The sequence below is a fragment of the Rhinopithecus roxellana genome, chromosome 10 (assembly GCF_007565055.1).
Source record: "Rhinopithecus roxellana isolate Shanxi Qingling chromosome 10, ASM756505v1, whole genome shotgun sequence".
Classification (NCBI taxonomy): Eukaryota; Metazoa; Chordata; class Mammalia; order Primates; family Cercopithecidae; genus Rhinopithecus; species Rhinopithecus roxellana.
Genome location: NC_044558.1, coordinates 99,361,645 through 99,388,349, shown reverse-complemented (window position 1 = coordinate 99,388,349; position 26,705 = coordinate 99,361,645). Strand labels below are relative to the sequence as shown.

Sequence of the window (26,705 nt, the reverse complement as noted above, 5' to 3'; positions counted from 1 at the left end):
AGAAATAGAGGGACAGAGACAGACACAGAGGACGAGAGGGACAGAGAGCTAGAGACAGACAACGGGAGACAGGCGGAGAGAGCGAGATGGAAGGAGAGAAACAGGATGAAGGACCCAGGCCCAGAGGAAGACAGAAAGTTCTGGAGGTGGCGAACCAGCCACTCACCTCCTCCCCGCCTAGCGGCCTTCTCACGCTCAGATTGGGGGATGGGATCTTAGGGTTTCGGTTCCCCTTCCCTGCCCTTTCCCCCTCAAGCTCGCTTCACTCCCCCACGCGTGTCTGTGGATCCGCGTGTAAGGGGTCAAGACATACCCCCTCCCGCATTCCCAGGGCCACCACCAGAAATCTAACCCAGGACCAAAATGGGGGGTGGGGGCGCAAGAGAAGGAAGGGAGTGGGGCCCCACTCGTGGTAGAGCAGGCGACTCCCCAGGCTCCAGGAGTTTCCCGCGGCTCCCCCCCTCGCCCCCTTCCCCGCCTGCCTGCGCAACGCGGGGCCCGATGGCGGGGAAGGGCCGGGAGGGGGAGGGGGCCACATCTAAGCCAATTTTGATTTCGCCTATAATGAGTGCCGGGCGAAGGCTGGAGAAGGCCTCTGGAACTTTAAATAAGAAAAACGTTGCTAATGCTATAATAGAAGGGGGAAGTCGGAGGGCTGGGATTGCGTCGCTCTGAGCCCCCCTTTTCGGAGGCGGCTTTTCTTATTCAAAACAGGCCCACAATGGGCTTCACAGTGCGCCTCGCCACGGCCCCATCTGACGAGCGGCCATTCATCAGGCCGGCTGGCCTATCAATGACATTGCTCCCATCGGGGCTCCTATAAAATGATGCTTTTTCCCATGAAACATCCGCAAACATTTTGACGGGTTTGGCTTTGCCCGGCTGGATTACTGAGTGTCCCCTCGCTCGCTCGCTTTTTCTCTCTCCCCCTTCACCGAGCTCGCTCCCTTCTCTCCCTCTCTCTCCTCTTTTCTTCTTTCTCTTTTCTTTCCTCTTCTTTTTCTTTTCTTTTCCTTTCCTTCTTTATCCTTGTGCACCCTCACTCTCTGCGTCTCTCTCTCTCCCCTTCTCCTTCCCTCACTCCCTTCCTCCCTGGGCATCTCTAGCACAGGGGATCCCCAAACATAAGGACTTTTGGGGGGCGCCTGTGCTGTCCATGGGAAGAGCATGCATTGTGGGTTACTGGAGGAACCCGACATGGATTCCACAGGTTAGTGCTACTGGTGGGGGGTTGGGGGGATACATTGGGAGGGAAGGAGAAGGGAGAGGGGGAACTTTAGAAAGAAGTTGGGAAAAGTTCAGACGGGTCAACTTGACAGTGGAACCCCAAGGAATAACGGAGAGCTTGCAGAAGTTTTCAGTTGGAGGCGATGTGTGTAAGTGGATGCGTGGAAGTATGTGTATAAGCGTGTGATTGTGTACGTGTGTGTGTTTGTGCGCGCGCGCGAAGGAGCGCGCTTTCGCTTGCCCTGGACACAAAGTTACGTAAAGATGCGCTGGCTCGCGGCGAGCTCGAGGTGCCACTTGCAGAAACTTTGCCAGCCGACCGCCCCCTCCCGGGCCCAGTCCTCCTGCGGTATGGGGGCCTCGGAATAGCGGTGCGCTCGGGTTCTGGTGGCCAGGGCCGGGAAGCCAAGCGGAACGCTCCGAGGCAGGGGAGGATGACTGCTTCGCACTGCGCCTGGGAGGTGGGGACCGAGGCTCCGGCTGGTAGAGACGCGCAGCTGGAGGGAGTGGTGGCGGCGAACCCGGTGGTCCTGGGGAATCCACAGAAACGGGAGGTGGGAGTCCTGGGCTGTGGGGGCGGGCTTTTAGCTTTTCTGCCAGGAAGGGGCACCCAACGCCGGGCTCCACTCGGGGGTTGTGACCTTGCTGGAGGGAGAGCAGGATGCAGAATAGCTCGCTAAACTCGGCGTTGGGGTCTGCAAACTGCTCTGCAGTTCAAGAGTTGCTGGGCGTCGGGTTTTGGGGGCGCAGCGGTCCTTAACAACGAAAAAGGGATGCCAAGGAATCTTTCACAACGAAAATGCCCGGTATCTCGGTTCTTCCTCCAGTAGTTTTCGCCACCTCCCACTCCTAGCACCTTTGAAGAGCCGTCACACTTCTAGATCTGTTACGCTCCCTAAGTCCCATGCAGGTGGAAGTTCTCTTACGGTTGACCCCCTCCCCCAGGCTCATTCTTGCAACCAGGCTATTCTCATTTTGGCCCCGCTGCAGCCTCAGGGTTTCTTGGGGTGATGAGGTCAGGGAGAAGCAGAAATAGGGCAGCGGACGCAGCCTGGGCCGTGGCGAGGTTTGAGAGAATGCCTGCACGCATACGCTGCTGGGCATTGCAGCGCGGAGCAACAAGTGCCTTCCAGCCCCGGCCGTCCCCTAAGCATGCACGTCCCTTCCTTGAGCAAATAAACAAATGCCGCACGAATGTCTCCCCAACTCCACCCCTAGGCAGGCTGGATATGGAAGTGGGGTGGGGGCTGGGGTCATGGGGCATTGCCCCAGAAGGTCTTTCCTCAGTCCCTGCAGAAATATTTAAGGCCTCTCCAGGTTTCCGCTGCAGCCCTGGTGGCCTGGACACCGGGCTGCTCTTGCCAGGGGGGATATTCGGTGTTTTAGGGTAGTTATCGATCTCTGATTCCTAGAGTCAAGGCCCTCCCTAATTGCCCTCCTCTGGGTGGGTGTGAGCCCCCAGGGAGTGGGGAAAGGCTAAGCCCCGAAGTTCTCCTTCCTATACCGGATGACAAACGAAGGCAAGGAGAAGCGTTGCCTGCCCGCGTGCGCCTCCGGACACGGCGGGCCCCGCTGAGGTCTCTGCTGGCGGTAAAGCGGGAGCCCAGAGAAGGAAAAGCGCCTTTTCCACCATTTTTTCATCTCAAGCGCTGCGCCTTCACCACCTCCTGAGAACCCTAACATTAAAAATGCATATCCTTAACAAAATTAAACTCATGTCTGCAGAGTTTGTGGCCAAGTATTTTTGAGCGCCCCACGCAGGGACATACGGTCTGCCTACATCGCAAACCTGCAGAGTGGCCCAGCTGGGGTTTTTAGCTGCCTCCTCCACCTGACCAGGGCCCCTCGGTACTTCTGGGGAGGACTGTGGGGCTGTGGATACGTAGTGTTTTCTGTTCTGGATGCAACTGGTGGTCGTGGGAGCACCGGGGCCTCTTCACCTCAACTGCAAACCCTCCAAAGAGGTTCTGAAACAGAAATCCTTTCCCCATCCACCTCTCCCCCTTTTGTATATCCGAGACATCCCTAGGTCACCACCCTGAACGCAAAATCAAAAGTTTTGGTACACGACAGTGTGAAGAAATGACAAGAGGCGCACCAGGTGACATTTCACTCGGACTTGCAAAACCGACGACCACAAGGGAAGTGCTGCTCGGCGCGGTCCAGTCCAGAAGCCTTCCCTCACCTCCCTTCCAGAGAATTTAATCCAATTAGCTTTTCTTCTGAGTTTCCCTTGTTATGTAAAGGTCCTTTCTCCTTGGCTTGCAGAGACGGGCGCTCCACGGAGCAGTTCGATTCTGCTCCTTTTGTATAAGATCGCGCGCGATCAGAACCAGGATATTGCTGTTATTATTTCATTCCGAAAGGACTGGAACAACCGACTCACAGCAAGTGCTGGGGCGAAGTAGGAAACGTCCAGGATAAGAAAGGCCGGCGAGCCGGGCCACTGTCCCTTGCTCTTAAAAGGAAAATCCCCGCGAAGTGCCTCGGGCCCGGGAGAACAGTTTTGCAGGGGCCAGAGCTCTAGTGGCCTGCTTTGGGGCCACTTCAGCATGACCTGCGGAAACGCGCCCCTTTGTTCCGCACACCGAGCCAGTAATATATTCCTCGGGTTTCCCCAAAATACTCGACAAGTGTGGAGCTAAGACAATGGCCCCGTCGGGGGAAGCTGGGCAGCCGGCGCGCGCCTCCTGGGCCCTAGGCTCTCTCGCGGCCGAGCCCGACAAGGCAAAGCCCCAGCCTGCCGCGCGCTGCGGTGCTCCAGCAGGAGGCAAAGGCGACAGGCGCGCGCAGGGGCAGTCGAAGCACCTTCTGGCCGGTGCGTGGTTTGCAGTAAGCGCAGGCGCGCGTTCGGCTCGGCCCACGCTACAGCCCCATGCCGCGCAGAAGTGGGTGCTGAGCCCCGCGTGGCCTGCCCTCCCCACGCGGGCCACCGGCAGCTGTGTGTTTGTGGCCGCCGGGTCCAATCTGGGCGTCTCTGCCCGGGAGATCGTTGCTCAGTTACTCAAGTTATCCGGAAATTCCAGAACGATGGGGGAAAGTGGGTAGAATTTTAGGCCACCGAGAACTTGTGCAAAGTGGGCCGGGCCGGCTCGGTCGCCTACGCAACAGAAGGATCATTTCTTTTAAAACGGGATGGCGCGTTAGAGAGGGCCATTGCCAAGCTGGAGCTGGAAACTTCTGCCTCCATCCACTTTCTGCTCCCATCTCCAGAACCCAGAGCTGAGGCGGCCAAAGTACTCCTGGAGCCGGATTTGAGTTCCCCGGGTCGCATCGGTAGGAGGGCACGCTAGTCTACAGGCCCCCAGCTCAGCACAAATTCTGTCTAAAATTCTACCACCAAATTAATTGTATGCCTTTGTGGGCCCGGTGTAGGGACATCCAATGGCCTTGGTGCTGTGCCCACGAGGCAAAGTGCGTCCTGGAGAGAACAGAGCCTGAGTCTCCTCCATTCTTGCCCAGGCACAGCCCCGGGGAAGGAGCCACTGTCTGCGGGCTTGGGAGAGCAAGGAGCCGGAGGTCCGAGTCTTGCTCCCACGCCCAAACCAGACAGTCTCGCCCTCCCCAGGCGTGTGCGTGTGTGCGTGTATGTGTGCGCGCGCGCGGGCGAATGGGGCATGTGCGCCCCCAATTCTGCCACCTGCTAAGCGCCGGCGTCTGGATTTGGCAGCAGGGTCAAGTGAGAGCCGCACGGTACCAGGGTTCCGGGTCCCCGAGGCTGCAACCCTTGATGGCGCAGACGCTGCATGCAGGCTGGGTCTTTGGAGTCCCGGATTCAGCACGCGACTCCGTGCTGCAGCCTGGGACAGCGCGCTTTCCTACCCGGCCTGCAGGTCCCAGAGATTCGGCAAAGTTTGCAGGGGCCGCCCAGCGCCTCGGGCCTGGGATTTCCAAAGCCGCGCCCGCCCTCCTCCCCAGCGCGTCACCATGGAGACTGCTGGAAGTTGGTGGTAGAAAACAGACCTGGCGCAAAGCAAAATATTATGAGTGCAGTTGGGGTGACTTCAGGGGGGCCGGGGGACCGGAGGGCAGGAGCGGGAGCCAGAGGCAGAGGCTGACAACAAAGGGCCCAGTGCGAGGAAGAGAGAGGAGTTTGCACGGGCCCTCCCCGCCGCTGTGTGAGTGCTGGACCATCCTGCTTCCCAGAGGCGCCGAGGTCTAATTTCTCTCCAGCAGCTATACCTTTTCTCAGCCCGCCTTGGAGCCCTTGCTCCCTCCCTTCCTCTCCGGATTCTCTTCCAGCCTCCCCCCTCACCCGTCCCGAGGTTAGGCGCCAGCTGGGCAGTGCGCCCGCCTCCCTAAGAGCCACAGGCTCACCAACGTGAAAGGTTCTGGCTTTTCTTCCCCACGACCCGTGGGTCGCCCAGGGTGAGTTTCTCACCCCCTATCTCAAACCCGATCTGAAAGGGTGATGGGTTAGAATAAGGCAGGAACAGAACGAGAAGAGAAGGGAGTGTCTGGCCAGAAATCTTGGGAGTGGGAATGGGTAAAGAGGAGATTCTGATCCCCCCCCCCCCCCCGCCTTTTTACAGTAAGAAAGGCGCTGGGTCGTGATTCCAACTCAGCCACTTGTAATGTGACTTTAGGTTAATCTTCTAGCCTTTCCAAGATTATTTTTAATTGCCTGTGAAATGAAGGGTTAGACAGCTCACAGGCCGGGATTCTCTGACAAGGTAGACATTTCCCTCTATTCCTTTGACTTTACTGTAGAATCCAGGAAGCAATATATGGGCTGGTTACCACTATCTGAACTATGACTCACTGCACAATTAGTTAATTTCTCCTCGAACTAATAATACACTATTTTTTGTAAGTCATTTAGGATTTTAAGAGTCAAGAACCATGAACAACTCTTTTAAAAGGCCCAGATGTCCTTTCTCATTGCCCACCTGCAGTGCATTTCTTAATTGTTTGGCCAACTCCCTCCATCCCCAAAGGATTTACTAAAAGACACTAGACTTTATGGGGCTGTATCCAATGCCAATTTAGGGAACACTGAAATGCTTCTAGATGATGAAGCCAGCATCACAGACCCTCACATATGTTAGACAGGAATGCACATTGGTCAATGTGCTAAAATGCAGCCATCAAAGGAAAATCACTCTACCCTCCACTGCTCAAGCTTTTGGGAAGACGTCTCTTCTCACGCCTAGGCACCCCTCCTGATGACAATCTGGGCAAAGGAGCCCTTCTTCTTTCCCTGAGATTCCATTGCCTCATTTGCAAAAGAATGGATTGGATGTAAAAATTGATATGGTCTATTGGGTTGGTGCAAAAGTAATTGCGGGTTTTGCCTTTGTGGCAAAATGTTGTGCCACAGTGGTAAAACCCGCAATTACTTTTGCATCAACCTAATGAAATTCTACCTCTCAATTATATGCCTGTGTCTGTGTTTGTCTTCTCACATCTATGTGAAATCTTCTGGGTACATTGTTTATAAAGTAGTTTTACTGACATTGAGCCTCCCAGGCACTCCATGAGCGTGGCATTACTGTGAAACATAGGGTTTTTCTTTCATTTCCAACATTTTAAGACTGATTTTTAAGCCAAGTTGGTCTGTTTGCCTCAGCGTCTTTTCCAAAAAGGCTGAGAAGATATAAAATGGTGACATCACAAGCTGGGATGCCAGACACTCAGGTCTCTACTCCACAGGTCCCTGAGAGCCCACCCTATGTTCTGCAGGTCACTTGGGAAACTCTTCAGCTGCTCCTCTGATGACCCTAAGGCTCTGCAGGATGGAGACGGTGGGAGAAACCCCCAATGTTGTTTTTACCTCTTCCACTCTATTTTAGATATTTGCAATTTTATTAAGGTTTAGGGGAGAGAGAATGAACTTGAAGACTTTATTTGGAGGTATCAGGTAAAAGTGAAATTTTAAAAAAAGAAGAAAACAAAGAGGTTACTTTGGGTTTTATTCAATCTCACTTCCTGACTACCTGCTGGGTGGCAGACCCTGAAGATGAACAAGGTCACAGTCCCTACTGTCAAGGACATTAGAATGCATTTAGTAAGAGAAGGTATGGAGACACTGAGAGTGGTGAGCACTACAAGCAACATAAAAGTTGAGTCATTTTGGAGCCTAGAGGAAAGAATGCTCTCTCTTGCTGAGTACCTACCATGTATCAGCTCTGTAACGGCACTTTTTCACACATTAGCCAATGAAGCCCTATCACAACTCTGCATAGTCTCTTTTTAGGATGAAGGAGGGTCTGAAACCTGCCTGAGGTCACAACCAGTACATGGCAGAGCTAGATTGGAGAGCAGACTAGGGAACACTCATGCCTTCTCCCCACCCAGGCCATATCACCTAGACACTGCTGTCATGATAGATCAGGGTTTAGTTATGATACTGGCTTTAGGTGGATTTGAATCCCACTTGGTGAGAAGGGAAACAGGTGGATGAGAGTGGAGAATCAGAATGTTGTCTTCCCTGGGCTTAAGAGAAAACCCCTCTGAAGGAATCCTGTGACTCTGCCTTTGAGGAGGATTTTAAATGGTGGCAGCAATGGGAGGCAGTGTATCACAGCAGTTGAGTAGAGATTTGGGTCACAGACAAATCTTGGCTTTCTTCATTCATGTGTTCATTCATTCATCCAAGAAGACTATGTGTCTCCTATGTGCCCAGCATTCTGCTAGATACTGGGCTTAACAAAAATGTCATCTTTGCTTCTCTAGAGCATAAGTTCCAGACCCACAAATAAGTAAACACAAAAATAGATAATTTCAGTAAGTGGTTAGCAATATGAAGGGGGGAAAAAACCTATCTGGAGTAATAAAGACAGAGCATGGTGATGGGGTTGCTGCCTTCATAGGGTGGCTCTGCCACATAAAGCTGCGAGCATTTGGTCTGGAAGCTTAATGTTGCTGAGCTTCAATTTTCTTATGGGATTGATAAAACCAGCTGATAGAGCTGTAGTGAACATGAAATATGAAAGTGGTAATAGTTAACATACGTTCGATACTTACTATGTCTTCACTTTGCTAAGCATTTTAAGTACATTATCTGTGTAATGCTCACAATCCCATTAAGAAGAAACTGTTATTATTAAGAAGAAACTGTTATTATAGACTATTACAGTTTAAATAGAAAAACCAACAAGTTAAAGGAAAAATTGAAACTAGAAGCTGACATGTTCAATAAGTTTCTGAGCCCCAGGAAGCTGGGCTGGCAAGCTATACCTCAATTGCTTGGGAAGCTCGATCACTCTTATTGTGTGTTCCTAACTTTCCTGAGGCAGAATGCAAGTAGGAGACCTAGCTTTCCATTTGTATTTTAAAAAGCAAATGTTTTAAAAACACTGTGACAGAGAAAGGATATCCAATGGCCAGGCGCTGTGGTTTATGCCTATCATCCCTGCACTTTGGGAGGTGAGGCAGGAGGATCACTTGAGGGCAAGAGTTGGAGACCAGGCTGGGCAACACAGTGACACTCTATCTCTACAAGAAATTTCAAAAATTAGACGGGCATGGTGGTGCATGCCTATAGTCCCAGCTACTCAGGAGGCTGAGATGGGAGGATCACTTAAGCCCAGGAGTTTAAGGCTGTAGTGAGCTCTGATTACACCACTGCACTTCAGCCTGGGTGAAAGTGAGCCTCTGTCTCAAAAAAAAAAAAAGAAAAAAAAAAGAAAGGAAGGAAAAGAACCAAAAAAAAGAAAAAAAGAAAGCCTATCCAAGAGATGGGTAAGTGGCAGAACCAAGATTCAAGTGGAGGCCCACAGCCCAGCCTGGCTGGCTCTTAGATCCACACTCTTAGTCATGAAGCTGTATTGACTATCTCTTTCTTTTTTTTTTTTTTTTTTTTTTTCATTAGGGAGAGGGTGGCAGTGGGAGGAATGCCCAATAGCACACATAGCATTTTAGCAAAAGACTTGCTATTTTCTCCCTATATAAAAATGTTAAAATCGTCTTTTTTTTTTTTTTTTTTTTTTTTTGACAGAGTCTTGCACAGTCACCCAGGCTGGAGTGCAATGGCTCAATCTCGGCTCACTGTAACCTCTGCCTCCCAGGTTCAAGCAATTCTCCTGCCTCAGCCTCCTGAGTAGCTGAGATTACAGGTGCCCGCCACCGCGCTGGCCAATTTTTTGTATTTTTAGTAGACACGGGGTTTCACTATGTTGGCCAGGCTGGTCTCGAACTCCTGACCTTGTGATCCACCTGCCTCAGCTTCCCAAAGTGCTGGGATTACAGGCGTGAGCCACCATGTCCAGCTAAAATAATCTTTTGAACTGTAAAGGCAAAATTTATAATTGTTGTTGACAAAAATAGGGACATAAGTAAATCATTCATACCTTTACTACACATGTGAAATGTGCTTTCATCTTTTTTGGGATTCACTCAGACTTTGGCTAATATTTGCTTTGTCTCTGAGAAAGTCAAGGCTTCATTCATGCAACAGGAAGAATAATAGAATGTGGCAAAAACAATTAAGTAATATGGTAATATATGGAGCCTTTAGGTAACTTAATATATTGCATCTAGAAGTCATTCACAGATATGTGTTAAAATATGGCTTCAGGGGTATATAGTGTGACTTAGTGAAAAAAGTATGAGCTTTGCCATCAGACAAGCTTCAAATCCTGTATCAGTTATATTCTTGCTGTGTGATCCAGAGCAAATTATCTTACTTCTCTAAGCCTCAGTTTCCTTCTTTGTGAAAATGTCTACTCACTACCTTCTAGGATGGTTATGAAAATTCAGTAAGATTGTACATGTTGAGTGTTTGATTTAATGCCTGAATCCTAAAAGTTGCTCAGTAAATGGCAGATATTATTATTATTATTAACAATAATTATCTGGTCTTCCTATACTTTATTCTAGGTGCCTAGTTGGGAAAGGGGATAAGAATACCAAAAAAAAAAAAAATGTAGACTGTTTTAGAATACCTAGATGTGCTTGTATTGTGTAGATACAAACCCAGTTTTAATGTTGAGATAAGTCTTTTTTTTCTGAAGGGTTTAGACCAAAAGACTAATTTTATTTTTATTTTTCCACCTTCCCCACGAAGAAGGCATTTTATGTGCCCCTGTTTGCCATTATTTCATCCTTGTGTTTTCCAGTCTGTTAAAGGAAGTGGAAAATGAGTCTCTGTCGAGGCAACACCTGTGGGCTTGAATTTAAATCCTGGAAGAGAGATCTATGGTGTACTCAGAGGTGACATGTGTTGCACAATCCTGATAGAGGCCCCTCCACAACTCCTGATGCCCTTCCAGTTCTGGAATGTGATGGCCCACATTTTTCATACCTCTTCCTCTTGCCTTCCCCCGACCATGGCCCCCTCAACCACCCAACCCTCTTATGTTTGTAGGCATCACTGTTTTAAGGATTGAACCATTTTCACACTTGGTTTTCAGAAAGTGTAAAACTCAGTTTCAAGTGAGCCATACTCTGGAACTCGTTTTAGCAGGATGCAGAGAGAGTTTGGTTCTTTTGCCTTTCTTGCATTTATATATATATTTTTTAATGTGAGGATAAAACTTCCATTTGTTCTGTTTTTGTCTTTATAATTTGATGTTTACTAACATTGCAGTTTTTGAGTTCTTGAAATGTTTACGAGAGGGAAAGAGATCATAAAAAGCAGAAAAGAATGAAATGCAGCCATATTATTTTCAGTTGAATTGAGTCCAAATTGAGGCAACTAGGGCTGGATTGACCTGTGCCGGGAGGTTACGGGGTTTATGTGTGTCATATCCCACCCTCAAGGCAGGAATACTTCAAAAGACGTGTACAGTTTCCACTTTTCTGGTTGGTTATTCTTCCATAAAATATAAAAACATCATTCTGCCTCCGAGCAATCAATAATTATCAGTAGAGAGGTGAACATGGACACGTTTGATTTGTGTTTTTGTAGTTGCTTTGTTTTAATTTAAAAGAACAATGAGAAAGCCTTTGAAAAGGCTGCCACCCGGTGAAGGTTAGTTAGCACTTTGTGTCCTGTGTGTTTTCCAGCTTCCCAGTAATTGTGCTAAAGACCAGTGGTTAGACACAACCTAAGTGAGACTGCTGAATGCAGCAGATATTTATTTAATCCGAATGGAAATTTACCACTTCATAAGCACTGATGTCCTGAATCCATCATGTTGGAGAAAATACAGCATCAGTCAATGCAAGCAAACTAGTCTTTGAACTAGATTTTGAATGGACATTTGGATAATCTAATGAGTGATTAGTGGTTGACAATTACACCTCCAAGCCAGCATCTAATTTTTGAGACACAAATGCATTTTGTGAATAAAGTGATGTCAGTGCCTTTGTTCTGAATCTTGGCCATCAAATCATCGCAAGTTACATTACACTTTTGAAGAAGGAGGTGTTTCTTGGAATGTTGTGATTATAGAATTTATAATTTTTAAAAGTGAGCATGAGAGACTTTTTTGCGTTCTGTGTTATCTTTTTCTGAATGTGATTAGTCCAAATTTGGGGTGTCCATACATAGAACTTATTTATAATTTGTATACTGAATCTAAATGCTCATGAATAAGTCAAGTTTCTATTGAAGTTATTAGGATTTTATAAAGTTCCAGAATTGGGTCCATGGCGTAAACTCAAACCCATGGTGGAACTGATGGATTATTCTAAACATTTTGCCAAGTTTTCTTCCTGGTGTTCACTTCCACTGCTGATGATAGTAAGTCTAGGGTGAGGGAAGAAGTGGGGTGTCTTTATAAAGTTATTTGCCTCCCCAAAAAGCAAATCAACAAATTTTGTTTCATCCTTAAATGGCTACTAACCGGGCTAAAATTTCTTTTACTTTCATTTCTTTTACTCAGTGACTCCTTTTTCAAAAGCAAAATAATTTCTCCACCAAGCATTATTGGACATCAGAGAAAATAAGTCTGGTTTAGAAAGTTCTGGGAGTTTACAAGGAAGAAAGATTCCAGAGGGCTTGAGCCCCTCAGTTAAAACATTAAAACTTTTAAGCATTGGAGAGAAGATTTCTAAAGCGTCGAGCCGTTGTTGTGAGAAAGGCTTTGGTCTCCGTGAACTTTTATTTTCAGCTCAGTGGGCAGAGTTTTTGAGGTTTCTGTGGTTTGGGTAGGGGACCTTTTCAGAAATGCCAGGCTTTTAGAAAAAACAGAGCTTTTCTTCTAATCAAGGCTGCGTTTTAAAGTTTGAAAACTTTGGTGTGATGACAAGAATAAATTATTTCTCTGCTACGTGGGGTTTCCTCTGGGTGCCCAGGCTGCGGGGCATTCTTGCCTCGGCTACCTCACAAGGCACAGCTGAGGAGGCGCTGGGAGTGAGAGTGCGGTCCTTCCAGACCTCGCCCCACATGTACTGGGCAGCGTCGCACCGATGCGGGCTGAGCCTTGAGCGCCGCTTGGAAAGCCTGCCGAGCTGAGCAGTCCATGAGGGACCTACACAAGGATGCCCCACGGATCCCATGTTCTGTTAAAAGTTTTTCTTGGCATTGAGAGGGATTTTTAAAAAAGAAATGGAATTGTGTATCGATAGCTGATGATAAACTGAGCATTTTGAGAAGGAAGGGACAAAGAGAGGGAGGGGAACCCGAAGGGAGGATGCGAGGCAAGGAAGAGGCTCCATCAGAATCATTTCTGTAATTGACAGCAGGCTGATTTGGTGAGTTTTTTCAAAATTATTAGTTTCTTTTTTATACAAGTGAGTCCCTTTTGGAAATTGAGTAGCAGATTAATCAAACTTGTAATTTTTTCCAGGCACTGTGTGAATACTTATGCATGTTACTTTATTTAACTCGCATATTGATTCTATAGTATTATTATCCCCAGTTTACAGATGGGGAAACTGAGATTCAGACAGCCTAGGTAACAATATGTCCAGGCCAAACCCCTAGTGTCAAACCAGGATTTGAACATGGATTACTGTGATTCCAAAGCCAGGCTGCTTCCTTGCTTCCTCAACTCCAGAGCTAGAAGGAAGACCTGAGAGCTGTACATTCTCATTCACCTCCTCTACTGCATAAAGTTCAGGAGGTTCAGTCATCCCTCATCCTGGTGGGAGACAGCTGCCATTCTTTGGAGTGCACTGTTGTGGGTGTCAATGGGCGACTGGGAGCCACTGGCATTGAGATGTGACTCTAGCAGCAGGCTGCTGAGGACGCCCACGGGCACTCCTCCCCGAGTGGGTGCCTCCATGCAATGTGTGCCTTTCATCTCAAATCATTCTCAGAGCTTCTAAGTTCAACCTGGCACCACCACTAGGCTGGTATCTTCCCACCTGCCAGTTACTTTGGGAAATTTGACATCTTACACACATCATCAAGGGCTCCATATCTATTTACTTACAGACATGATTTCACTTAGAATAGGTTCAAAATAAAAACCTTGCTGTTAAAAGAACAGCAGCTTCCATTGCATAGCATGTTACAGCCTATAATCATGGATAGAATCATTAACAGTGCGGGCTCTGGAATCCAACAGGCTTCCTAAGAATTGGTTTTGCCATGGGTTGGATATATGAACTCAGCAACTTAGGTAACCTCTCTGAGCCTCAGTTTGCTTTTCAGTAAAATGGCACTATTCAAATACCCACCTCATGGAGTATTGTGAGGATTAAATAAAGTAATATGTAAAGGGACCAGCACAGGTCTCGGCACATCGTAAAAGCTCAATAAACAAAAGCTGCTTTGAGCACCACTTGCAAGGAGAACCTTGTGGTCCTCTAGTGGCTTCCAAGACCTTTTTCCCCAACCCCCACACACAAAGACCACATAGGATGATATGGTTTGAATCTCATCTTGTAGCTCCCATAATTCTCAGGTGTTGTGGGAGGGACCTGGTGGGAGATGATTGAATCATGGGAGCAGGTCTTTCCCATGCTGTTCTTGTGATAATCAATGGGTCTCATGAAATCTGATGGTTTTAAAAACGGGAGTTTCTCTGCACAAGCTCTCTCTTTGCCTGCTGCCATCTACGTAAGATGTGATTTGCTCCTCCTTGCCTTCCACCATTATTGTGAGGCCTCCCAGCCACCTGAAACTGTGATGTGAGTCCAATCAAACCTCTTTCTTTTGTAAATTGCCCAGTCTCGGGTATGTCTTTATCAGCAGCATGAAAATGTACTAATACATAGGAAAAGAAAACAAAATTTTATAGAATTTGTTCTTCCACTGTGTTCAGTCTTTTGAGGCCGTATCTCATAAACCTGTGACTTGGAATGATCATTCATTCCCATTGAACACCTGGTAAAACCAGTAAGATTCAGTCACATGCATTGGTCTGTATGGCAACTGAGTATCCAAACTGAGGTTTGTTGCTCCGAAGCTGATCCTATTTGGTTTAAATCAGGCCACCTACATCCCAATTAAAAACTTAAAAGGAAGTATATTTTTCATTCTGATTTCATATGGTTATTTGAAGCTTCTTCCTTTGTTTTTCAAGAGTTTCGCCTGTGTCATTGTTTTCTGTGTTTAGCACAGTGCATAGCATCTGCTACAGTGGCTTGCACATAGTTAGTGCTTGATACATATTTATTTAATATATATCTCAAACCGTTTTTAATATTACAAAGGATTCTGCATGTCTTTCCTTACTTTCTAGGAAGCCTGGCCCCAAGGGCTCCTGCAAACTTGTTTGTGCCTGATAAATTACAGATTAACTAACACTCTTTGGATCCCCTACTATGTGCTAGGCATGGTGTTAGTGCTTCATTCATTCATTTCTTTCCCTCCCTCTTTTCTGTCCTTTCCTCCACTTCTATTGATCTGCTATTCTGGGCCAAGCGCTGTCCTAAATACAGCGAATAGTGAGTGAATAAAATACAATCAGCACTTAAGGAGCTTATATTATTTATTCTAATCCTCATAATAACCTCATGGGGTAGTTTTTTTAGTTAATAGGAAGGAAATTGAGGCCCACAAGCTTAAGTAATTTGCCTAGGGTTGCAGAGCTTACTTAGTCAATTGTTTAAGGGGAGGATTAGAATTAGTGTCTTTCTAGCTTCCAAGGCCAAGTTCTTTTAATTGTATTGGGAGATCCAAGAATCAAACAGGAAAGGTGATTTCAGGTACAGACTAACGTGGGATGCCTTAGAGGTGGGCATGATACATTAGCTAAGACATCTAATGCTTATCATGTAGGCACCTGATGTGCCTTATTCACTCAATTCTTATATAAACTCTGCGAGCTGTTACTGATATTACTCCACTTTGCAGATGAAGAACCCAAGGCTCAAGGAGGTTGAGTCACTTGCCTTAAGGTCACAGAGCAAAGAAGTCAGAATTGAATCTAGCAGTTTGGCTCGTCAGTCCATGGTCTTAACTGTTACACTGACATTAAAAACAACAATAACAAGGCCAGGTGTGCTGGCTGAAGCCTATAATCCCAGTGCTTTGGAAGGCTGAGGCAGGAGGATCACCTGAACCCTGGAATTTGAGGCTGCAGTGAGCTATGATGGTGCCACTGCATTCCAGCTGAGGCAACAGAGCAAGATCCCATCTCTAAAAATGGTGGTCGGGACTGGGTTGCAAAAAAATAATAAAGAAAAAGAGGAGAAAAGGTGCCTCTGTCAAACACAAACTCTTGGGATTATGGTTGTTCCGTTTGGCTAGAACTTGCTCTGGTCCAGAATAAGCATAGTATTCTATGTGCTTTCTGTGCATTTGTTCACTTAAATCTCACACTATTAAGATGAGGTAGGCAGATTATTATTATCCATATTACGCGTAAGGAGACACCTAGGTTTGGAGAAGTTAATTTGCCTTGATTCATTGAACTAGTAAGTATTAAGCCTGAAACTCAGACAATTCATTGGTAATTAGTCACTAATCCCACCTGGTATCTTTTCCTTCTTCTAAGTGACTCTCAGGAAATGATCAAAACAAAGAAAAAATGATATGCACCAAGTCGTTTATTGAAACATTATGGAAAATAGAAACACTTGCTCAATGGAACGTTGGTCATCTTTCAAACAATGATGAGTATGAAGACTGTCGTGCCCTAGGAAAAATCTGCATAATAGTAGAACATTAAGAGAAAAACGAATAGAAATGCTATGTTTGCTGGAGTTACAGTTCTCTTACGTGCACTTATAGATACGAGACTTGCGACCAACACACACAAAAAAAGAAAAGAAAGGTAGTTACCAGGTTAGAGTGGTGGGATTGTGGGAAAATATGTTTCTCTTTTCAACATTTTAAAATGTAATTTCTGCAATCAACTTACAGGAAAGATAAAGGCATTTTGCCTAGGAGAAGGATGTTTTGGTGGCTTACCTCAAAAGTTCAGGCTGGGTTAAAATCTATTCGGCTTCTGTAGCCAGGAGTGCCTGGCTCCTGAGGTTTTGGGGGAATCCACATCCCCAAACAGAGCAGGAGAGGTAAAAATAAAATAAAAACCCAAAACTAGAAAAGGCAATGATGTCAAGGCTGGAATAACATCAGATGCCATGCAGAGCAAGTAGCCTTGGCCTCAATGATTCTCTTCCTAATTTTATATTTTAATAATATTGTTATAGTAGAAATAGAAACAAAAAAAAAGTCTGCTAACATTAAGTAGTAGTAGGTACACCCTTCCCCAGAAGTTGAGGGAAAATGAAACTTTTACAACCTGGTTATGCAGTAATGTACATTAATGCTAGTGTTCCCAGGGATATTTTCAGAGCTGAGATCTGCTTTTACACTGAATTTATCTTCAACAGGAGATGGCACTGAACACCTTAGGTTGAATTTTCTCTAGTGTCTGAAGACTCTTGGTGAGTTCATGATCTCTGAACAAACGGCATTGGTGTATCATTGGGAGTTCCCTCGTTCTTTTTTTTTTCTTGTACATTGCAGATAACGACCCCTTAGTTAATTTCCTTGCCCGCTTTAGAGTTTTACATACTGAGTTTCCCTAAAGAGGGAAAGGGCAACCACATTATTGAGCACCTATTGTACGTCTGGTGTTATGTTAGACACAGCTTAGAATTCACAGTGAGACTTTAATGTGCATATAATAATTACCAGTATCATAGCACAGGTGAGTGGTTAGGATCAAGTCAGATTCAAATCCCTGCTCAGCAGCTTAACGACTGTGTGATCTTGGGCAAGTCATCACTGTGATGATGATGACGATGACGACGATGATGATGAAGGTTATGGTGCTTGTGTTGGGAGGCCATATTCCAGGAGAATGATATTAGCGTCATCTCAGGCTCACCTGTGTCCTGTTGTGATTGAGACTCCAGCTGATGAGGAAGAGACACAGAGCCAGTGATCGCATGGATTGTCTGGGGAGTGAACACAGTTAACTGGAAAGAGTTCTTATATTTTCTCCACAGCATTCTTTTTTTTAAACAAATTACTTCATCCATCCAGTTCAGGTCTCTAAGACATAATGAGCTTCTAGTGGCCTCCTACAGAGGGGGACAAGTAAGTCTTGGTTCTCTTGGTTCGATCCTGATTTATGCATGTGATCCTGGCAAAATTATTAATGATAGTGCTTTTCAATCTCAAAAGTGTTCAGGTTTGGATGATAAGGGATATGGTCACCCTTACTCCGTGGCCTCCTTTTCTATTCTCTCCCCTCTAAAACGTGTTTAGCAGCACCAGATGAAGTTGCTCACAGAACGGCTTTACTTATGCCCCACTCCACTAAAAAACTTTATGAGGTTCCCAACGACCTACTGAATACAATCCAGACTCCTTAACCCAGCACTGAGTACAGAAGCAAGGCTTATGTATGTGCATCCCCTATAGCATCTCGTAAAGTGCTTATCAAGTAGCATGATCTCAGGAAACATGTATTGATACCTGAATCAATGTGTGTAGTCATGCTCAGGCTGCTTGTCAGTTTCTTGAATGCATCTTTCTTCTGCCTGCTTCAAGAACTTCGCACATGCTGTTCCTTCTGCCAGGAAGATGCTTCTTCCCTCTCCACCTGGTTCGCGCCTTCGCATTCTTTAGCTGCCAGTTTAATGCTGCTTCCTCCAAGAAGCTTCCTAACTACCCCCAGATTAGACCTAACCCCCCTTTTTTTCTCTCGTGTGGCACTCTTGGTAATTGCATCGCTGTGTGATTATTTATAGTTGTCCACACTAAACTCTAATCTTCCAAAAAGACAGAACTGTCCATTGAGGCTGTGTCCCTCCTGTGTAGTCAGCCCCTGGTGCATGGTACCCCATAAATAGTTGCCAAATGAAGACAGGGATGAATGAATGTGGGCTACCCTTTCTGAGCCAGTGCAGTCCACGTCACCTATTTAAAGTCTTCCAATAGCTTCTTAGCACACTTGGAATAAATGTGACGTTCCTAGGAGGGTCTGCAAGTCCCTACATACTTTGGATTCTTCCCAACTTTCTACCTCATTTCCTGCTGCTTTCCCCACCTCCCGCTTCACCATGCTGGCCTCCTGGCTTCTCCTCATACACCCAAGGCCACCCAGACCCTTGCACTCCAACATCACCTCATCAGAGAGGCCTTCAGTGTCCCCACTGCCCAAAAAGCACCCCCACCTCTCTTGATCTCCCATTCTATGGCTTTATTTTCTTCATAACACTTACTTTCTGCTGTCTTCTTGCTAATTTGTCTCTGTCTCCACTGCAGAATATAAGCTCTCTGAGAGCAGGGACCTTATCTGCCATGTTCATCACTAGCTGCTCAGAACCTGGCAAACAGTAGGTGCTAAATCAATACTTGGTAAATGAGGGAAGGAATGAAAGGAGAGACGGGGCCGGGCCCCTTCCTGGAACCCAGCAGCCCCTGGGGCAGGGCCTGTGGCGTTGCCATGGCAACCCATTGACCTGAGCCACCCCCTGGAGAGGCCACAGCTGCTGGCTTCCTGGGCTTCTCCAAGCTTCTGTGTGTCGCCACTGCCACCGGCAGGGAGCCAGGACAGAGACAGAAAGGGGCTGAGAGAGAATGATCAAAAGGAGAGCCCACCCTGGTGCGGGAGGCGACAGGACCAGGCCTCGACGGCGCCGTTCCACTGGTAATGACCAGGGCCCAGGGAGAGGAGACTGGGGTGGGCCTGGCACCCCCAGGGGGAACCGGGGCCAGGCCCGCCCTTGGTAGCTGTGAGTGTGGCATGTCAACTCTTTTGTAGCGTTTCTGGAGCTGCAAGTTCCTAAAATAGGCCCCAGCACAGTGCCCTGAGAGACTGTTGATACAGTGTGAATAACAGCCTCTATTAAATCCCGGTGACACTTTCTAAGTCAGGTAGCGTTTTCTACAGGTATTGCATAAGTCAGGACCTCCGTGTTCTCATCCAGTGCCTCAGGAACAAAACTCAGCGTGTTCACTTCCCCACTGCTTGAACACCATGGCTGGCTCCCAGCTGCCTGCAGGCTTCGTGGCCTGGTGGGCCCGACAGGCAAGGCCTTTGCAATCTGCTCCTAACGGACTCTTCCACCTGTCTCCCAGCACTGGGAGTCACAGGTCGGCGAACTCTTCACCTTTCCCAGAACCACCAGACCTTTCACAGCTTTGTGCCTTTGTCCTGAAGGCAGCCCTCCTGCCTGAAATGCCCTGCTTCCCTCCTTGGTCTGGCAGGTGCTGAATCCTTTAAGGACCAGCTGAAATGCCACCCCCTCTGTGAAGCAGCCAGGCTTTCCTCTCCATGGAAGCTCTCCTCTCTATGCCCCACAGCATCTTATTATAATACCAAACACTCCTGGTACCTGCTTGTAGAGACAGTGTGGGCAGTGTGGGCAGTGAGCACACCCCAGCCTTGGAGTCAGACCTGACCTAGCTCAGCCACCAACTAGCTTCTCTGGGTCTGAGTTTCATTCTTGCAAATCAAAGTTAGTCAAGTCTCCATTTCAGTTGCTGTGAGCAACAGAGATGAAGCATGTGGAGCGGAGCGACCAGCACTGGAGGTCACTCAATAAATGCCAGACATCACCATTAGGCATCTGTCCCTGTCACTCAGCTGTGAGTTCCTGGTGGATAGAGACCATGCCTTCCTCATTTTTCTATGGCTCTTAAAGCCAAACACACTAAGTGCTTTACCTTTATAATTCCAGTTAATCTTTGAAGAAATCAGGTAGGTAAGAATTCAGGACGGTTTAGGAACCGTCCCAATGTTACATAACTAGTAAGTGGCCAGGCTGGAATTTGAAATCCAGTCGGATTTGAGCTCCAAACCTCACTTTCTACCAAGCCCATCTCTGTCTTCTCTCTCATGTTGTGCCACCTCCCCCTTGATCACTCTGCATCAGCCCCCTGAGCCTTCTTGCCATTCCTCAAACAAGTCAAGCATGATCTTTCCTGGGGTTGGGGGTAACCTTTGCCCTTGTGGTCCCCTCTTTCTGAATCTTGGAAAACCTTGCTTCCTCACTAAACTCAGTGTCTGCTCACAGGCTGTTTCTTCCCAGAGGCCTTTCTGGTGGAGAATCCCCGCTCCTCCTCTCTCATTCTCCATTATTTTCTTCCTTTACTTTTCTTCATCACAAGCATCACTACAGCTATGTGCCCAATACTGTACTAGGCTCTTGGGGACAAGGTACTGAACAAGATAGACAAGGTCATTAGAACTTACATGTTAAGGGTGGGAAAAATAAGTGATTTTTTAAAAAGGGAATAAACAACAAAAACCCAGATACTTTTAGGTCTTGAGATGCTAGTCACCAGAGATATCCTGTGTAATGTACGTGTGTCCTGTTGAATAGCTTTTGTTCATCTCTTCTATTTGAACACTGAAGATACTTGATAATTATTTGGAAAATGAATAAATGGATGCACGGATAATCTAAGAGATTCCTGTCAATGTGTCCTATAAACTTCAAGGATTACCTGGCTCTTGATAACCATCTTAATAGGCCCTCTCTGCCAGGTCAATATGGGTTTGTGAAGCACCACTCTGAACCTTGAACTGCCTTGGATGTGCCATGTCCCCGATGCGGCTACTTCTGAGTTATTCTTTGCTGCTGTAAAGAGAATGAAGCCTTGTAGAAAACCTGATAACTATATATGGCTCTGCTCAACCTCATTATATGTACCCAAGAAAATAACTTCACATTGGGGTTTCCAAATCTTCAGTCCAAAGTGAAGAGGCACAAAGATCTTCCTCTAAGGAACGTGGGCTGGACTCCCTGAAAGTGAAAATCCATAGGCATTATCTGCCTCCTCCTTCCTGCCCATAATCCCAGATGAACCAGGGGAAAGGATGCTTCACAGCCCAGGAGCCTCTGCTCACAGCTGTAGGCAAATCCTCTTGGGCACTTGCACAAGCTTGGTCCTTACTAACAGGTCAGATGATTTTTATAGATCAAGAATGAGGCAATTGGGAAGAGGAAGTTATCTCAGTAGGAACTGAATTCTCTTTCTCCTATGTCCCATGCTGTCCCCAGAACTCAGTACCAGTATTGCAGCATTGATCACAGTCTGCCTTCCTTTAGAACTTTTGCTTCAAGCCTAACTTTCCATATCTATAATTAGAGATATGAAAACATGACATGTAATGTTGTTCTGGGTCCAATTTAGACAACATATGTGAAAATGGCTTCTATAGTACCTGGCACACAATAGGAACTTAATTAAGTTTTTAGAAAAAACATGTATTTATTGTGCAACATCTATGGAGCCAGGCACAGGGCCAGCCACTGGGTGTGAGATGATGGACAAAAATGACAGGGTCCTGCACTCATGAGCTCAGGGAGTAGCACGTGCCTTACTTCCTACTTGGTAACTAGAGGGCAGAAGCCAGTCTTGTTCATGTTTATATCACTACAGCTTCTCTCTCTCTTTTTTTTTTTTTTGAAATGGAGTCTCACTCTGTCACCCAGGCTGGAGTGCAGTGGTGCAATCTCGGCTCACTGCAATCTCTGCCTTCCAGGTTCAAGTGATTCTCTTGCCTCAGCCTCCCGAGTAGCTGGGATTACAGGTGCATGCCACCCACATCCAGCTAATTTTTGTATTTGTAGTAGAGACGGGGTTTTGCCACATTGGCCAGGCTGGTCTTTATCGGCCTGTCTCAGCCTCCCAAAGTGCTGGGATTACAGGCGTGAGCCACTGCGCCTGGCCACTACAGCTTCTCTTTAGCACAGCTTCTTGCATCTAGAAGGCACAAAATAAATGTGTGTTGAATTTTGCTTTATTTGGAAAATCGCCTTTGATGTGTTATACTTTTCCATGCCTTATGTGGTTAAAAAAAAAAAGAGAGAGAGAAAATGATTAGGAAATTCTATAGATATGTGGATGTATCTACGTATAAGCTATGCATTCTTTGACATATGTGTCACTAATGTAACAGTTATTGAGGCCAGACTACAGGAAAATTTTATAACAGTACTAGTAGAGAGTCAAAAGAAATAGAATAAAACAGGCTCCATTCTTAAGAGGTTTAAATTCTAAACTGAAGAGGCTTCTGTGTATGATAGAGGCTGACAAAGAATATGTAAACGAATTTAGCGCATTATATAAGTAGAGTTTTAGCAAAAGTTCGAATACAAAGCAGACTGAGAAAAATGCTGCAGAATTGGCACATTGTTCTGGGACTAAATGGGACATAGGAGGAGAAAGCTCAGTTCACATTTGGAGAGAGCATTGTGATTATGACCTGAGTTTGAATGCTGGTCTTCCTCTTACTAGCCAGATAACTTTGGACAAGTCACTGAATCTCTCTGAGCCTTAGTTTTCTTATCTCTAAAATGGGCCTATTAATAGCACCCACCTCTAAGACTGTAATGAGTATTAAGTATGATGATGTATGTAATGCAGTTGTATGATACCTCACCCATAGTGAGAGCTCAATATATACTGAACTTTATTATTATAAAATCACATCACCTACAAATCAGTAAGGTGGAAGAACACAGTGTTTCATTCAAAATTCAGTATACATGTCATTCTGCCCAAGTAATTCTTGACCTCTGCGAGACTGAAATCCATTGTTAAAAATAATTTTAAAGTACATAACGTTGACTTCAGCTAATCTAAAGAGAGGCCTTCCAGTCATAGGAAGCTACCTGGCTTATGAGACATGAATTGGAGATGCCACTCCTAAGAGCTCCACTAGGGAAGAAGACAAAGGTCAAAGTGCCCCTGCAGATTCAAGGCCCGTATCTGGTTTGGATGTCTCAGAGTGTTGCATCCACATAGTCTGGAATGCAAGACCCTTGAATGCATGAGAACTCCAACTGTCCAGAACAACACAGGTGATGGTTCTTTCACTGTTCAGACCATGGTCTGAACCCTCAGAGTCTATCCTAAGTGCCACGTGTTCACATGGACATTTATTAACTAGAAGACACCCAGAAGCAGGTGAACTGGATGGCAAAGAAATGGGAACATTTTTTTCCAAGAAAGAGGTGAAACAATGCGGTTCTTTGATGGGGGTACTTCAACCAGAAATATGGGGAAATGATGGTTATCTGCTCATATCTGCGATGTGCCAGTGAGACCAGACTTATTCTGGGTTGCCCCAGGGAGCACAGTTGGCTACAGGCATAGACTGTGGGGTCAGAGAGATCTGAGTGGGTGCAATGGGTGAGATGTTTTCTCTTTCATTTTCATGGCACCTCCCACCCTCTCCCACTTCTTGTAGCCTTGCTTTCATCTCTCTCCAGTGTGGGATTGCACAGTGTGGAGGACAGATGCTGCCATCAGGAAAGTTCTTTCTTTACTTGAGCTCTTGTGGGTGGGCGCTGTGCTCTCTTGGCTTACCTGGTTATTAGAACAAGCTCGTCTCGGAATGTTGCCACAAATTCTTCAGAGAATGTCCCACCAGTCACGGGGTTTCTCGCCTGCGAGAACAGGCCCTTCTAAGGACTCTGATGTTAACAGACCTGAATCCAGCGCAGGCAAATGGGTGAGAGGGAGAGTGCTTCCCTTAGTTCCTGTTTCTGACAAAGGGGGGATTGGGGTGTAGATGTGAGTGCGTGTGAGAGTGGCTGGGTGTGTATAACTATCTAGGAAGACCAGGGCTTGGCCCAGAACTATAAATACTGCTTTTGGTGGTATGGTTTGGTGGAGGCAGGGTCTGCAAACTTCAGCAGATGCCATCTAAATGTAGCCATGGCTGCTGCCAGAGAAAATGAGCCAGGAATTGAAAGGATGAGAAGATCTAAGCAGAGACATTCTGGAGAGTCCTGAAACGAATTCTGGAGATTTGTAAGCAGATGTGCGTTTGGATACAGTGTGATGACAGACACCTACCCCCAGCTTTGAAACATTACAAGCCGTCTGTCTCCACACTGTGCATTTGATATCTGGAAGGGGCAGCGTTTTAATGTTTTGAATTTCTCTGCTTCTCAGTATTTCCTGGGAAATATCAGATTTCCATATCCTCTCAACAAGCTGGCCCTTGTTCCTCCCCTCGGATATTTTCCCCCTACTTATTCACAATTTTGGAAGCAGCTTTTAAAAGAGCAGTTTGTTAGAACATAAAATACAAAACAAAACAAAAATCCGACATCTCTCCCGGCTGTGTACATTGATTTCCCCTCTCCACATAGCTTACTCGTCTACGTGGCTTCTTTTTACAGTGTGTAACCTAAGGTGTTAACTAATGATCTTTTCCTCAGCTCTTTGAATTATGAAGAGTCACATTACTTAATCCCTCTAAATCCCAGTTGCTTTCTAGGAAAAGTAGAGATTAAAATCCTTGCTTCAGAGAGTTGTTGTGAAGACTCAATGAAATAACTTATGCAGAGGGCTGGCATGTTGAAATAGGTGTTCAATAAATACCAGCTCCCAGATCATAAAGAAGGCAATGGGGAACCACACTGCCCAAAAGCCTGCAGCCATAGGTGTAGCCATTTCTGCTGTAACAACCCATATGCCTTCCTAAAAATCACCACATTATACAGAATCGGCCAACAAAGACCACTGAGTTTACTGGAAAAATAAGCTTAGGGGCACAATACTGAAAAACCTTGTCAGTGACACATAATAAAAGACAGAAACCTAATAAAAATGATATCACAGTTTTGCACATGTTAAATGGTTTAGAAATACACAAATCCAATAAAAATGGCACTTCACCTTGGAAAAGACCTGAAGATTGCCTTTAGAGGTGGGTATTGGAAGGGTTGCAGCCTGTGAGTTATTATGAAGTGAGCAGGTGTGACTCATAGCACAATGTGGACCAAAGTAGCTAGTAGATGTCTGAGGTGTGAACATGAGTGTGTTCTGCACATTTCTGTGGTGCTCAGTATAATGGGGTGGGGGTGTGGAGTTTTCTGCATTCACCTAATGTTTTTTATGAAATAAATGGAGCATAAAGAGACACAAAGTTTGCACTATGCTTAGATTGTTCCCAAATATATCACTTGCATTGGGACACATTTGTTTCCTCAAGACAAGTGTTATAGTAGAGCTGACTGTACTTAGCTGATGTTGTGAATGAATGAATGAATGAATGAATGAATGGTGGGTGGTCTAGAAAACAGAATAAGCATTACACTACATTGCAACAAATACATTTGTAGCCTTTGAAATTGGATTTAAAAAAAAAAACCCATAGTCTTGGATTTTAAAAGGGCTCCATAGCGGCTGGGCACAATGGCTCACGCCTGTAATCCCAGCATTTTGGGAGGCCAAGGCAGGCAGATCGCCTGAGGTCAGGAGTTCGAGACCAGCCTGGCCAACATGGTGAAAACCCGTCTCTACTGAAAGTGCAAAAATTAGCAGGGCTTGGTGGCAGGCACCTTCCCAGCTACTCAGGAGACTGAGGCAGGAGAATAGCTTGAGCCCGGGAGGCAGAGGTTGCAGTGAGCCGAGATTACGCCATTGCACTTCAGCCTAGGTGACAAGAACAAACTCCATCTCAAAAAAAAAAAAAAAAAAGGGCTGCGTAGCTACCATAGTGCTTTTGATTTCTCCTCCTGCTATGGCTTCCAGTCTGTGAGAGCTCTTTGAGGGGTCCCTGGCCAAAGGGAGGCAAGCTACAAGGTTCCCTATCTTCTTCCAACCAGAGTCCCTAAAGTTTTACCTGTTTTCTTTTTGTTTTCACTTGAAGAAAAGTTCTGCTGCTAATTCACAAGTTTACAAACCACCACCAGTGATTCAGTTGACCAAGTCTGGTTTTACAAACTGCTACTCAGGAACATACCTTCTTTGCTCAGAAAGATAATCCTCAGTTGGTACTACAAATACTCCAGAATTTGTAGAATCTGACCAAGAAATACTCAAGTGAGGCTTCAAAGAGCCATTTTGCATCCAAACTACTCTGCAGTCTCATCAGCAGCAGCAGTGGTACACATGGAACTCCGTGTAAAATCCCATTCCAGTCTGGGCAGATGACACATGAATGTTGATGAGCATTTAAATCTAATGCATTTATGATGTTCTGTCTCTTCTCAAACACCCACAGCAATTCTGTGATTTTCTTTTTCTTTTTCTTTTCTTTCTTTCTTTCTTTTCTTTTTTTTTTTTTAGAGAGCTGGATTGAAAGATGTCTCAACGAAAGTGAAAACAAACGCTATTCCAGCCACACATCTCTGGGGAATGTTTCTAATGATGAAAGTAAGTGCTTGAAACTCATCTTCCATGACATCTCAGACATGGCCAGTGTCCTGATGGGAGGGTAGTGCCTCTAGATTGCTAGGCTGGGCCGAGTCACCTGGAACAAGATGCTCTCCAC

The 26,705-nt window shown here is 46.1% G+C and overlaps 1 protein-coding gene across 2 annotated transcripts in view; it reads left to right on the top strand.

The window, feature by feature from the left end:
* The first annotated feature begins 753 nt into the window (after window positions 1-753).
* Window positions 754-26,705, top strand: part of RFX4 (regulatory factor X4) — a 181,036-nt gene continuing 155,084 nt past the window's right edge. Inside the window, exons 1-2 of one of the 2 annotated variants that reach the window (XM_010381300.2) lie at window positions 754-1,210; window positions 26,501-26,587. In XM_010381300.2, coding sequence (XP_010379602.1) covers window positions 1,168-1,210; window positions 26,501-26,587 — 130 coding nt within the window. In that variant the 5' untranslated portion in view covers window positions 754-1,167. Of the gene's footprint in view, window positions 1,211-18,907; window positions 19,113-26,500; window positions 26,588-26,705 lie in introns of those variants that run through there. The other variant, XM_010381295.2, reaches the window with a different exon arrangement.